The 15395-nt window shown below is 35.2% G+C and overlaps 1 protein-coding gene across 1 annotated transcript in view; it reads left to right on the top strand.

The window, feature by feature from the left end:
- The window catches only part of TRHDE (thyrotropin releasing hormone degrading enzyme), a 384497-nt gene that overhangs the window by 265283 nt on the left and 103819 nt on the right, over positions 1-15395 (top strand). The window contains exon 7 of the mRNA XM_024736370.1: positions 7375-7440. Within this exon, the coding sequence (XP_024592138.1) occupies positions 7375-7440 (66 nt within the window). The remainder of the gene's footprint in view (positions 1-7374; positions 7441-15395) is intronic.

Genomic DNA, 15395 nt, shown 5'->3' with positions numbered 1-15395 from the left:
AGATTCCATGTATGTGTGTTCACATATGGTATTTGTTTTTCTCCTCTGACTTACTTCACTCTGTATGACAGACTCTAGGTCCATCCACCTCACTACAAATAATTTCATTCTAAAGGACTTCTTGAGAAGACTAAGAAGGAAAAGGTTTTATATAAAGGAAAAAACATGTTTTTGAAAAACCATGGAGGATTTAAGATATGCTTTTACTCCAGACCGAAGACATTCTTCAGTAACAAATCATGTTAGAACAGCACATAATCTCCACACATGTCCAGATATAGTGCAAAGACATAATTTAGAAATTTACATTATAAAAGTACTTTGATTTAGGATCAATAGACTAATCCTTTCAGTAATTTAGAAAGTAACAAGAAAGTCTCACCTTGTAGATTTCTGTGCTAATCAACTCAACAACTGAATGAATGGAGATAATTTCCGGAAACTACTATACCTGTGTCACTTTGAACAGATTACCTGTTCCTTTGTCTCAGTTTCTCCTATATGTAGACTGAATATAATGATACCTTTTTGCTTACCTGCTTCTATCCTTGAGAAGAGCAAACACATCTGTAATGTGGAATATTGGAATATAAACGCTAAAGGACTTCTTTTATATCTATATCTATATCTATATCTATCTGTATCTTTATCGGTATATAGTTGCTTTACAATGTTGTGTTAGTTTCTGCTGTACAACAAAGTGAATCAGCTATATGTATACATATATCCCCATATCCCCTACCTCTTGAGCCTCCCTCCTACCCTCCCTATCCCACTCCTCTAGGTGGTCACGAAGCACCGAGCTGATCTCCCTGTGCTATGCAGCTGCTTCCCACTAGCCATCCATTTTACATTTAGTAGTGTATATGTGTCAATGCTACTCTCTCACTTCGTCCCAGCTTCCCCTTCCCCACCATGTCCTCAAGTCCATTCTCTACGTCTGCATCTGTATTTCTGCCCTGCCACTAGGTTCATCAGTACTGTTTTTTTTTTTTTTTTAGATTCCATGTATGTGTGTTCACATATGGTATTTGTTTTTCTCCTCTGACTTACTTCACTCTGTATGACAGACTCTAGGTCCATCCACCTCACTACAAATAATTTCGTTCTAAAGGACTTCTTGAGAAGACTAAGAAGGAAAAGGTTTTATTTGGGGGTGTGTGTTACTTAATATTAGAGTATACTCAGTACCAACTTATTCCAGTGACCTATTATCCAGCAATTTATACTTGTTTTGTACTTCAGCATTTAAAGTCACCCTATTGGGTTAGGTCTTCTGAGAAGGAAACACAATGGTGTGAGATAGTTACTTGGAAAAAGAGCCAGAGAAGGAAGCGAGAGCTCCTTGAGACCACACTGCAGCTCACAGCCTGTGCAAGGAGAGAGGGAAGGGAGAAAGTCATAGACTTGGAGTGAACTGAGGGAAGTGCAGCCTTCATGGTGGCAAATGCAAAGGAGCAATAGTAGGAAATCTAAGCAGTGCCTTTTCACAGCTGCCACATCCACGCACAGCATCTGATAAAAATATCACTATTTTCAACTTTGCTAGCCCTTTGCTCTTACTGAACCTGCCTGAATGAGCTTTATGTCTCCTAGTCCATCAACATGTTCTATTCTGCTAGCCAGTTTATGTCTTCTATTCATCCTCAATCCTGGGCATATTGATCAGCTATTTCAACTAGGTCTCTTCCATTAGGTTTCCCTTTGTCCTCTTCTGGGAACACCTGTTGATTCTAAGCTCTGAGTAAGTCTAAGAATTTCTTTTCTTTTTCCAAGTTCTTACTATACCCAGTGTTTATGAAGAGTATCATGTAACTGTTTTGATTTGGGATCACAAGAAAGTCATCCAAATTGGTTAAGATTACTGATTTTGGAGTTGCACATGGCTGGGTTTCTAATCCTGGCTTCCCTGCTCACTACCTGTGTTAATTTGGTCAAGTTACACACCTCCGTTCAAGTCTCAATTTTATGATCTGACAAATAAGGATAGTAGCATGTTCCTTACAATATCGTGAACTTGGCACATAACAGTTGCTTAATGAATGACAACTATGTCATTAATAACTTCAACCAGGACTTAGGACTTTTCTGCACATTTCTACATGTTTTGGACTCCTTTTTACCTTCTCACTGGAGTTAATTCAAACCTAGTTCTACTCTTTCAAATCACATAATCTTGGGACCACATGTCCTACATTACTGAAAAGTGACAGGCCATCTCTCATTCGGTAGTTATTGAGAACCTGCTATGTGCCAGAAAGTTTTTTGCAGTGAATCTACAGTGGTGAGTCACACAGACCAAGTCTCCACCTCAGTGAAGCTTACGGTCTATTTCGTCAACTTCATTGTTTTATACTTCAAAAATTTTAACTTATTTTTTACTTCCATTTTCTGTCTCAGGCCTGTCTCAGAGGAAGTTTGTCCTTATCCTTTTCCAAGACTAACCCTAATTCTCTTCTTATTTGGCTATCCTAGAGTTTTTTTCTGGCAACCATCTCTCGATCTACTGTGTATCTAGTAGTACCTTTCTCTACTAGATTATCTTCTCTTTGCATGAAATTTTCTCCCACATTTTTAAGAACAAAAACACAAACAAGCCTCATGTGAACACGCTTATTGCTTTCTCTTTTCTTCCTCTGTTTCCTTTATTTTGCAATCTGGCTTTCACACCAAGTCTATTTAAATAGCTCTCTCTTAAACGTGACCTACTTTGGTCTTCCCTTAGCTATCTTTTTTTCATTAAAACTGAAGCACTTATTCTTAAAATATGTTTTCTTTGCCACCACGTATACCCAGTTCTCCTTCTATTTGTTTTTTCAATCACAGTGTGTCATCCTTTGCTCTTCATTTCAATTTTTTTCATTGATTTTCTCAACAGGTATTCATTGAGTGCTTATTACAGGCACTCAAGTGCAAGTCATACAGAGTCCATAGTTTCTAAATTCTGTTTTCTATCTCCCTCACTAAAACCTCAGAACTCTTCTCTTGGCAGTCTCACCCCCTACAAATCCTAATTTATGTCTTCAATCAAAACCTTCCAGTTAATTTCATTCCTGTGGTCACATTTTCCTTCTGTTCCTCTGGTTCCCTAGTTGTTCCTCAAACTCCACCTGTTTCAAATGAATGCTACCATATTCACCTAACACTTCCTTTTAAATTCCAAATATCTGCTAATATCATCTTCTAGTCACTCAGGCGTTCAGATTTAAAATGATTTTTGTTCTCTTGCTTAAACCTATCTCTGGTTTTTATCCTCACTGTTACCATTTGCTCCTGGTTATTTTACTTCCTCCTTGGAGTATTATAGATGAGTCCTCACTTTTTAAACCACTTTTCCAAAAATTCTTCCTGATCCTCTAACAGAGTTCAAATGTCTTAGTCCTGGTATTCAATCTTCTTTAAGAACTGCTTCAATCTTATATTCCATTGAATCTTCTATCACCTAGTTGTAAGCCCTTTGTCTTTCAGTATTCCCTTAGCCACTTGTGCTTTTCACTTTCACACCTGCATGGCATCACACAAAGGCTGTTCCTCCCATAGCATGCATGCTCTGTGTTTACCTTTGCTCATGGAATCCCATCCATCCTTCAGAGTGCAACACAAGTGACACTTCTTTAGATCCTCTTTACCCTTCATCCTCCCTCTCTTCTGAAACACTGTAGAATATTTTATTTCTTTTGTCATTCATCTTATACTACGTTGTATCTTCTCATCTCACTTAGGAGGGTTTGAGGTCCTTGAGAATAGAGACTTGTGGCATTCCTATTTATGCTTTATAGGATCCTGAGCACGCAGCCTTCCTCAGTAAACATATATTAAAAGAATAAAGTAGTGGAGAAGATCTTCCTCTCTTCAGAGTGATTACTTATCACTGAAGTACAAAGATAAGATAAAGTAATAAACTGTCTATCCTGGCTGAGTAGTCTTCTAGAATGACAAATACAATAAGTAATTGCTATGTGTGCAACTAATTTCTCTTCCTCTCTCATTGTGTTAAGGAGAAGCTTTCTCAGCCAGGCAGAGGGAACAGGGGTACCAAGTCATAAGGACACAGTCCTTTCTCTGGAGATGTTTACTGTCTTTGAGACTGACATGCATGCAAATGATTTCATGTAAAATAAAAGAAATTTTAGCTACGAACTTATATGAAAAAGATACCACAAGTACAAAAATTACTAAATGACTAATGGGTTTATAATCATATTCTTGTAGAATATTCTTTATGAAACCTTAAAAAAATCAGGTAGTGGGACTTTCCTGGTGGTCCGGTGGGTAAGACTCCGCACTCCCAATACAGGGGGCCTGGGTTCAAACCCCGGTCAGGGAAGTGGATCCCACGTTTACGCCACAACTAAGAAGTCTGCATGCCTCAACGAAGAGTCTGCATGCTGCAACTAAGACCAGGCACAGCCTAAATAAATACTAAAAAAAATTTTTTTTAAAAATCAGGTAGTGGTTTCCATCCTAATATCTCTCTGAACTTTAGTATAGCAAATATAGTGATGTTTTCTTGATTAAGTTTCAGAATTATACAGATCTTGCAGAAATAGTATATTTATTTCCCATAAAGGTATTTAGGCTATGTAACATCCAGTTTGCTTGATTGGGGCTAGAATTTTGAATCACAAGTGAGTATAAATTACAATGTTGTAAATTATATTTACTTTGGTGGAAAAATATTTTAAAGACACAGTGAAAGGGGATTCATTGTTTTCTTTTTTGAACAAAGGTTTACAATGAGTTTTGCCTGCATTAAAAGGTACGATCTTTGTTATAACCCATATATAGTAGGTACTTAGTATGTGTTGGCTGCATGATGACACTTGGAGAGCCCATCTGCCTATGAAGTTCTATGAAATAGAGATTTTTAAAATTGAGCTTTGGAAAGAAAAGGCTAGTTAAATATAGAAGAACGCATGCATACTACTCTGGAGAACTTAAAATGTTCAACTTGACAAGACAGACATATTTTTGAAAAGTTAATTAAATTATACAATATAATAATAGGGAGTTCAGTGATATTATATAACTTTTAAATATTGATTATATTTCCAGGTTTTCTTTCCTGTTAGTACTCTGCTACAGCTCAACCTAGACAGGAAAATGGGTACATTCTTTTCTTTTTTTAAATTAATTAATTAATTTATTTTTGGCTGCATTGGGTCTTCGTTGCTGCGTGCGGGCTTTTCTCTAGTTGTGGCGAGCAGGGTCTACTCTTCGTTGCAGTGTGCAAGCTTCTCATTGCGGTGGCTTCTCTTGTTGGGGAGCACAGGCTCTAGGTGCACGGGCTTCAGTAGTTATGGCTTGAAGGCTCTAGAGTGCAGGCTTAGTAATTGTGGCGTACGGGCTTAGTTGCTCGCCGGCGTGTGGGATCCTCCCGGACCAGGGCTTGAACCCGTGTCCCCTGCACTGACAGGTAGATTCTCAACGACTGTGCCACCAGGGAAGGCCGGTATATTCTTTATGGTTAGGAAGAACTCTTTTGCCATTAGCCCATGCTAAACTGGTAGTTTTTACAGCTTACAGCCCAACAAGAGACCAAGTCTTTATTACCTAGAGGGAAGCACTTAAATCATCTGAAGATGGCTATTCTGTACTGAAGGAAAGTTTGAGTTGGCTGCTCGAGATTCTGTCTCACACCCTGGGTGGCAAGGGTTAGTTTTTCTGCCGAACTGACAGTTTCCATCCTCAGGGTGGGTAGATTAGATTGGGAAATATATAGGAGGGGAGCTTGTCAAGGAAATTCAAGGAGCAGAGTTGATAAGTTCTAAAGGGAATTCTAACCTGGTCCCCAGATTGAATCATAAATGCTTATATTTTATGGATTTATACAAGTGTGCAGAAGATACAGACTAAGAAGCAAAAGAAAGAGCAAAGAGTAGAAGGTGTGGGAAGAAAATATACCAGAAGAGGCATACAACTCTGTGGCTTGTCCAGCTCATCATTTGTTGAGTTGTGAATAAAACACCAGTTTTGAGAGCAACTGTGGTGATGACTGAAAGTTTTTGAGACATTTCTTTAATGGTGATTCAGGAGCCTGAGTACTGTATTGCATTAAAAATTTGGAATTACAGGAAACAATTCTGGTAACAAGCAATGGAAATTCATTCTTGTATCTCTGTACTGGCTGCTGCAGTCCAGCCCCAGGCAGGATGAGTCTATATGTGGTTCTTATGATTCTCTTATAAAAAAGAGACACCTGGTAAGAAATTAGTTATTGACAGGTATGAATTTGTAACAAGTATGAAGTGGGAAATGTAGTCATAAAGGGATTTATTTCCCTTAAAACCAGGCTATCATTTATATTTAAACTTTTGCTGCTTATAATTCACTGCGTCATACAATTTGGTGCAGATTGAAATATCTCCTTGAAGGCTTATTTATATTTTACATACAGATTTGTGATCATCCAGGCTTAGCCATCATTTCTTGGAATGTTTCACATTGATTGTGTGTCAGGCTTTTTGCACTGATATTGCTCTACAATAAAATAACTGTTCTCAAAGTGAGATAGACTCTTAAATTAGTATTTTCTTCTATTAGTCTAAATATTTATATCAGCCACGTAAGTGTTCTACTTGTATATGGATTTATAGAAGACTCTAAAAGGGAAAAAGAAACAGGAAATAAAAATCATTAGCTTGATATAATACTGACAGCTAATATTTCTATCATGGTTACTGTTTTTCAAACCCAGCTTGAACTGCTTACATACAGTAATATATTTAAATTTCAGAACAACCATAGTAAATTGGGGCTATTATTGCCTACACTTTACAACTGAGAAAAGTGAGGAACAGAGGGGTTAAATACTTCTCCTGGGTAAACATGGAGGGTAATGCCAGAGCCAGGATTTGAACCCAAGCAGTCCGACTGCTTGGCACTCCTACTGTCCACTTCTATGGCTAAATTATTCTTGATTGGACCAGGGGTAGAGTATGTAGCTGTGTTACTTCAAAGCTGTGTTTTAACATGATTATTTATTAACATGGTTGTCCCTCCCTTACTAGATTATGAACTTGTGAGTACATGAACCATGTCTTATTAACTTTGTCATATACAGTGCTCAATAAAACTTTTATTATTCCTGAATTACAGCTTATTATTGCTCTGAGAGATTTTATCCAAGAGACTTCTATTTTGAAGTCATTGGTTTTATATCCACAAAACTTTTAGATCCACAAAACAAAAAATGCAATTGTTACCTCTAAGTGAAGTATTTCATTCATAATTCTCTTATTTCTTAACTATTTTAAAGAATAAAATAGCATGAATGAAGCAAATTATTTTTTATGGGTATGGAATAATTTTAGAATCATGTGACTTGGTTGAAATGTTTTTATCTTTCTTTTAAAAAAATACTCTTTCTTACAGGGTGCTGCTTTAATTAGAATGCTGGCTAATTTTATGGGCCATTCAGTATTTCAGAGGGGTTTGCAAGTAAGTAAAATGCTTTCTATTTTCTCTTACACTTTTCCTTGTTCCTGCATTTATTTTTTTCCCCATTTATTTATTTATTTATGGCTGCTTTGGGTCTTCGTTGCTGCGCACGGGCTTTCAGGGGCCACTCCTTGCTGTGGTGTGCGGGCTTCTCTTGTTGTGGAGCACAGGCTTCTAGGCACGCGGGCTTCAGTAGCTGTGGCGCACAGGCTTAGTTGGTCCGTGGCATGTGGGATCTTCCCAGACCAGGTCTCGAACCCATGTCCCCAGCATTGGCAAGCGGATTCCCAACCACTGTGCCACCAGGGAAGCCCCTCCTGTATTTATTTTAAAGATATTTCACAACTTGGGAAATTGCTAATACAGAAATGCTGAATTTGATGGAAAACTTTAAGATGAATAAGGTAAACAGTGTCGTTCCACATGACAAATGAAAGTGGTAGACAAGATTCCATACCAACCCACAAAACTCCAACTGTTATACCATTTAGAATCTCTTTAATATGCATTTTAAAACGGAAGTAATTTTCAAATATATTAGATCCTAAGTATTCTATACAAGATTTTATGGAAGTCTGATTCCCTTTTCTTCCATTTAAAAGTTCATATAAAGTGAAAACAAGTTATGTTAGCCTTCTTAGAATTATGTATTTGAGAAATTGTTAATGCTTTTTTTCAGATATGTGCCTTTTATGTTGTTTGCTCTTTTAATGTTGACATACATAGATTGTTATTTTTTCCAAGTATATTTAAATGTTTTTTTAAATTAGAAAATGCACTGTTTTAAAAAAAGGGGGAAAAAAGAAACAGTTTTATTATAATACATTTATAGTGTGAAGTATGGAATCTGGCAGTAGATTCTTAGAAAAGGAGGATTCTTAAATTCTTGAAAGCAAATATAGAAAAATAGAACTTTTATTCCATTGAATCAGTTGGAGTAAATCATGTTCCTAGCAGCTGTGATTGATGAATTATTTATGATGCATTCTACTTAGAAGTGTCCTTAAAGTAAATTGATGTTCACCTGAAATACAATTATGCTAAGACAGAGAGAGCAATCAATCTTAGCTGTTCTTAGTAAGCTTTTCATTCTGAAATTTAAATAAACTACATATGGGATCAGGTCATATTTTAGTAGTGTAATTCTATCTTTACCCAAAATAAACCAAAAGATAAAATACAAAGCAAGAGTTAAATGTTATGACAAAGCTATAAATACGTTAACACAACAGAGAAAAAATATATAAATTTCTTGAAGAATAATTTCCCTTAGAAAGTTTTTTTACCGAATTGTCCCAGCAGGGGTTGAAATTTACTTTAAAATCAGCTCTTCCCATTAGGGACACCTTCAGAATAGCTGAATTCAGTTGAACCTGTCTGCTGGGTGCTAAAGTCTCTATTCTGATCACATAGTTAGGAAAATCTTTTTTCTCTAGGTGTGCCCTCCATGAATATCAACTGTCTGGAGAAACATCCTTCCTTATCCCCACTCCTTTGTTTTTCCCACTGAAGTTGTAGCATGACAGTACAGTTCCACAGAATATCTAAGCTTTCATAAGGGCTACACAAACTGAATTTGATTTCCTAGTAGCAAGTTGATGTGAAATCATTTTCTGTATACAATTTTTATTGGTTTTTTTTCTCACTTGCGTGTATAGATTTGCTTGGCAGATTGAATAACTATAGTTATGTTATCTGGAAAGAATGATTGTTTTGCAACATTTTTCTTTATCTTGTCACAATTTCTGTAGTACGCAAAATACATCAATATTTAATTCACCCTTTTCTACTGACCCAGTCCGTTCAGTTTTATCTGAAACAGTTAGACTATACCCTCTGACCCCCATTATATTAAACTTTCATTTGAAGCTTGTTTTAATGTGTGTGCCTTTATGCTCTGATACTTGATTTGGTTAATTTTCAACTGTGGAACTCTGTGTTTGTCAACATTGCATTTCATTTGCCTTGTGACATCTCATTGATCAGATAGATCTTTATCCTTCGGTACTTCCCTTGCAGCTTTATTTATACTCATCACTCAAACTGATTTAGTGTATCATCAGCAGTTTGGATTCGTTTACAGTAGATCCCTATGTCTATTTAGTGTATCATCAGCAGTTTGGGTTAGTTTACAATAGATCCCTACATCTAAGTGATAAATTATCATCTCTTGTGCAGGAAGATGTATGGAATACAGTTTGGGAATGACCTCCTGAACAGACACTTCATGTCATGGTACTGAGTGGTCACAGAGTTGATATTAATATATTTCCCATCCACAAGGCTCTGGGGAGTCTTGGTTTACATGTTGTTGAAAGAGCTAATCTGGACGGTCAGCACTTACCTCTGCTGGAAAATCTATTAATTGTCTTTACATTAACCACGGATATTTCTGTGTTGACAAATGGAAGTTTATATTTGCAGACAGAGCCAGGGTTAGATTTATAGATGTAGGCATCCCAAGTTGCAGATACTACATTTTTCTTATATTTCCCCTCCCTCTCTCCCTCTGCCTCCCTTCCTTCCTCCCTCTCTTCCTTTCTTCTTTCTTCCCTCCTCCATCTTTCCTTTCCTTTTTTTTTTCTTTTTGTTTTAGTACTTGGACCTTATGTTTCACACAGGGACAATAGTATAATGGTGGTTTCTTCTAAAACTTGTGTTCTCTTGTATTTTTTATATCCTAACTAACCATCTTAAGCTCTTTTGGGAACAAAGCAAACATTTTTTACAAATACAACCACAAATATATAAATATGATATATTTACACGATATAAATTTAAAATATAATATAAATAAATATATGATATATCATAATAAATATACATAGATATAAAATAAACTATAAATATAATTGTATATTAAATATAATAATATAGAAAGATGGGTCAGTTCACATGTTTATATTTAACTTAGCAAGTATTTGAGTATGGATTCAAGTACATTTTTCTAACTTTTGTAATATTTTGTACTGGACAACTATTTCAGGTTTCAACTTATATGTATATCCTTCAGTAGGAAGGGACTCCTAGTACCCATAAATCCATTTGATCAGCTATCAGAAAGTCTGGTGGTAAACACTTTTATAGTGAATAATCACAACTTCCCTTGGTCTGATCTTCTTGATTTTTTGGTCTGCTTCCCTTATTTCTTGAATTTTGTCTGATGCTTAAATGGTTCAGTCTTGCATAATTTTTAAAATAAGTTGCCTCAAAACTTCTTACAGTATGTAATAGACAGAACATACATTCTATCTATTTAGAATGTAATAGACAGTATATACAGTCATAAAAAATTAGTCCTGACTACCATTAATGCCAGCTTCTGTTTTGTTTTGATGTTTAAATTGAAAGCGAAACACAGCAAACGAAGCTTGAACCCTTGTTGGATCATGTATGCCACTTGTAAATAATACACTTTTAAAAACATAGAAATATTTGTATTTTTGCAAACTCTGTGTAGCTATTGTTCTTCCATAATCGATTTCGCAAATCAACAGCTGGCATATTTTGGGACACGAAGCAATGGAATAAGTAGGGAGAAACAATTCTTATTCCTGTTTCTAATTAATGATGGGCTTTCTGCTAGTCACTAAACCTTCCGTGGCCTCTGACTTTATAGTTACAAAATGCAAGAGTAGAATTAAATGCTCTCTAAGATTTTTTTCATCTTTCAGATTCTCTGCATCTAAGACATTTAATGCATTTTTCTAGCTAGACAATTTGGGTTTGATACTTTAATTTAGGACAGCTATTTCAATTTGATGGGAAAATTTGTTAACTAGATGTGCAAAAGTGTCCTTGAATCTTCACTTAATCATCTGAGTATTAAGACAATTTGGCTTTGACCCTGTTGGGAGGGTTAGTGAAGTGAAAGTCAGGAAAGCCACCGCTAGATTTCAGAAAATCAAGAAATTTTGGTGTCACAAAGAAACAACACCCATACACTCAATGTAGCCCTAGTCAGGTTTTGGGAGGGAGTGAACTTAGATGTGGTTGTTCAATTCACCGTCGTAACCCAGAAGTCCTTGAATCACTTTCTTCAGTTGGCTTCGGTGGCACTGTGTTCTGTGTGTCATTTTAGTTCACCTCATGCTCAAACCCTATTACTGTAAGAATTGCTGAATCTTTCTGAAATTCTCACATTTTTAATTTCCTAGACTTCTTATTAAGTACATATATATTAGTTTTCGCCCATATGTAGCAATGTTTATGTGTATAGATCCAGTAAATTAGGATCTACTTCTTTTACCTGGTTTTTATATTTTAAGCTTCCACAGCTCAAATCCTCGTTCTTACATAAGTATTCTAGGCTTATTTTTAAAGTAAATAATTCAGATAAGGATTCTTTTAGGTAGAATTGTTTTCACATGAATTTAACCTTTCTTAGTTCATTTTTACTTGTTTTAATCTCCCTAGTAACAGTTTTTAAATTTTTCTTTGAGTTTTTTGGAAATAAAAGATTAAAGCTATAATTTTGAAATCCTCAGATAACATTGATTGGCTCAGTAGCTATTAAAAAATAATTAGTACATAACTACTGCTTTTTCTTTTCAAACAAAACAGTATTGTTTTAATGATCTGGCAGTACCATTCTTCATGTTGTTATGAGGCAATACCAGGGAACTGAAATTATGGAGAAAGATCATTGCTAAACTTGATACAAACTCACTCTGAAATCCATGTCAGAAAGTGAGTCACCCTCCTGCTTATCCAATGAGGGTAATTCAATATCATTTAAAATGTGGTTGAATAAAGAAAGATTTCTCTTCATTAGTATTTAACTGCTCTTTTCCATAAGGTAACCTACAAAAAGATGTTTGCCTCCAATTATCAGGGTGGAAATTGCTTATGCAAATCAATGTAAGGCAATGAGGTGTGGATAAAAAGCAAAAGGGAAATATCATTATTATTGGTTTGTGCTCATAAAATTCTGATAGCCTAAAGGTGATGACAGCACAGAGCTATAGGGATTATTAGTAGCAACAACAAACTCAACTTGTGTTCTAGTGAGAAGTTATATGTTAACATACGTATACAGGATTTTTATTTGAAAACTGCAAGCTTATGTTTGTGAAAGAGTGTTTGCTCCCTTGCATGTAGGTTTTTAGATAAATGAAAAGTCAGAAAATAACAGAGGAACAGAGACCATGTGTCAAAGTTAATTTCCTTTCTGAAGAGATTGTATTGTGCTTTTATCCAGATGGGAGCTGAATCATGCTTAATCTAAAATTAAATGACCATAGATAGGTTTTGTTCAATTTCTCCGTGTTTCACTTAAATCACTATGCAGTTTTAGGTATGGTATAGGTAGAAAAGTTAACTCATCATAATAATTTCTTGTGATCAGTCAATACCATGTGATAATAATACTATCATTGATGATGTTTAGTCATTGGATTTGACCTAATTAACATTTAACTTATTAAAGACCAACTACAAAGCTAAAATTAATGACTACGCTATAGAGAAAAATATTAATTTTAAGGAAAGATTCCATGGATTTGAGAATCAAGAATACTATCTCTAATAAAAATCAAGTACTTTAAAAAGTTAAATAGCAATAGCTATTCGTATTTCTTAGTCAGAGAAAATAACTTCTATTCCTCAATTTCAATGAATTTGTTTGTATACAGCTAGTGATTGAATCCTTATCATTTTGCCTTTGAATTAAATGTTAGTTGACTACTGTGACTATATAGCATTAACTAAAAAGCCTTCATTAGTAATGACATATATCTCTATTTGTTCATCCCACAAGCATTTACCCAGCTTGATGGGAGGCTTTAGAAACTTATTCTTACTGGTTTTCTTTTGCCTGTTAGTTAAGAGCTCAAGATATGTTATTCATTTTAACGCATAGGGTTGATACTATAAAATGATGTTTTTGATATCTTTAAAATGTATTTGTGAAATGATTTGACGCATTTGGCTAATGGGTGACATATTCGTATATTGGTATGTGTGTAAATGCATACAGATCAGTGACTTGCACACACTGGGGTATGTATACCTATCTGCAAACACTCTCTCCCTCCTTGTAAACGTTACCATTCGGTTAGATTGCTAGTTCAGAGGCACAATAAACTTGCCTTAGAGGCATTTTTCTCTAACCTACTTAGCTCTTGTATCAGCAGTTTTCTTTCGTTTCCTTTTTAAATTTATTTTTTCTCTTATTTTATGTTCTCATTTCAGAATGTTCATGTAATAGCCTAGAAGTATATATTTGGCAATGTTGAAAGTTTTGATGCTAAAGAAACCTTCTAGGTTGGGAAGGTTTTTTTTTCCTTTTTACTCACATTTTCATAAGTGCTTGGTGGTTCTAGTATATAGTTTAATACTAGTATTATGGCATAGATGTACATTATATTTTTAGCTTTTTCCTTGTTGGCAAACATTTAGATTGCTTTCCAATTTTTGTTAAATAAACAACACTGTAACAATTTTTAAATTATAGATTTTCCCATTATATTTTGATTGTCTTTTCATCTATATTTCTCGAAGCATATTATCAATTTTTCTTCTGAAATATTAAGCCAATATATAATGGTAGAAATAAAGTTTGAAAGTTCTCTTTTTATAATACACTAAGCAAACAACATTGTGTCTTATTTTCAAAATAAATTTCTTACTAATTTAATAAGTAAAAAATTGCTATTTCAATGTATATATTTTTATCACAATTGAGGTTGAAAACTTCCATATATTCTCTTGCATTTCACTCTTATCACTTACTTTTTTATGACATATTTATCCATGTGTTTATCTGTTTAAAAAACTAAAGTTCTACTTTTTTATAACATAACTATTTATAAATATTCACTAGTTATAAAAATAATGAACCATAACATTTATGCAACTTCTTTTCCCTATCATATCTAAATGTCAAAATTATCGTTCTGAAAAACCATATGTTATAAATTAGTGGCTTGAGAGGAGTGCTATAAAGACCTATCCTAAGTTATGTATTTAGAACCTATCTTACAAAAGGTTCAAATGTATTCAAAATTCCATGTTGATCTACCTTTGTGTTTCTGTCTATGGAAGAGAAGGCTCTGTGTTAGTCAAAATTCCATGTTGATCTACCTTTGTGTTTCTGTCTATGGAAGAGAAGGCTCTGTGTTAGTCAGAATTCCATGTTGATCTACCTTTGTGTTTCTGTCTGTGGAAGAGAAGGCTCTGTGTTAGTATGACACACAAAGAAATGGGGATATCCATTTGTCATCCTGCATCTCATTTCCTTTTGCAGTCAGTTTCTCGTATTCATCTTTTCTCTTCTGCTCAAGATCTCTCTCTATGATTATGTTACAGATCATTTTCCCCCCCTTAAGAGCAATAACTCATTTTAGTATTAAAAACTTTTCTTAGTGCTTTGTGCTAATAAACCAAAATTGTGATTTCTATTGCTGCATCAGCTCTCTATAGTTTTATATCCATGTTGTTCACCCATCAGATATGTTCAGTTATTCATTTATTCCACACATATGTATTACATAGCCACTCAGTGTTAGATACTATGATAAATACCAAGCATTCAGGGCATGCTGCACACAGCAGATATGTCCCCTGATCTCATGAATCATACCACTGGATAGGATTGATGCTAAAAAGGAAAAAAGCAAATACAGGCCTATTTACTAAGTGTGATAAATGCTAGGCAGGAAAAAAATCGGATGTTGTGTGATAACATATGGATGGGTGGGTCAGGTAACTTTAGGTTAGGTGTTTAGAAAATCCTTCTTGGGGAGAAGGCATGTGTCTTCAGTTCTGAAGGATGAGAAAGAGGTGGGGGTCTGGGGAGATCATTCCAGAAAGGTGGAAGGGCTTGTGCAAAGGGCTGAGGGAAGGAACTGAGCATTTTCAAGGAAAATAAAGAAACTAGCATAGATGAGCACCGTTAGTAGGGGCAAGAGATGAGGGGGGAGATGAGGGCAGGAGCTAATTGTCGGATGCCAAAG

This window comes from Neophocaena asiaeorientalis, unplaced genomic scaffold (assembly GCF_003031525.2).
Source record: "Neophocaena asiaeorientalis asiaeorientalis breed wild unplaced genomic scaffold, Neophocaena_asiaeorientalis_V1.1 scaffold134, whole genome shotgun sequence".
In the NCBI taxonomy this organism is placed as follows: domain Eukaryota; kingdom Metazoa; phylum Chordata; class Mammalia; order Artiodactyla; family Phocoenidae; genus Neophocaena; species Neophocaena asiaeorientalis.
This window is presented reverse-complemented; position numbering and strand designations above follow the sequence as displayed.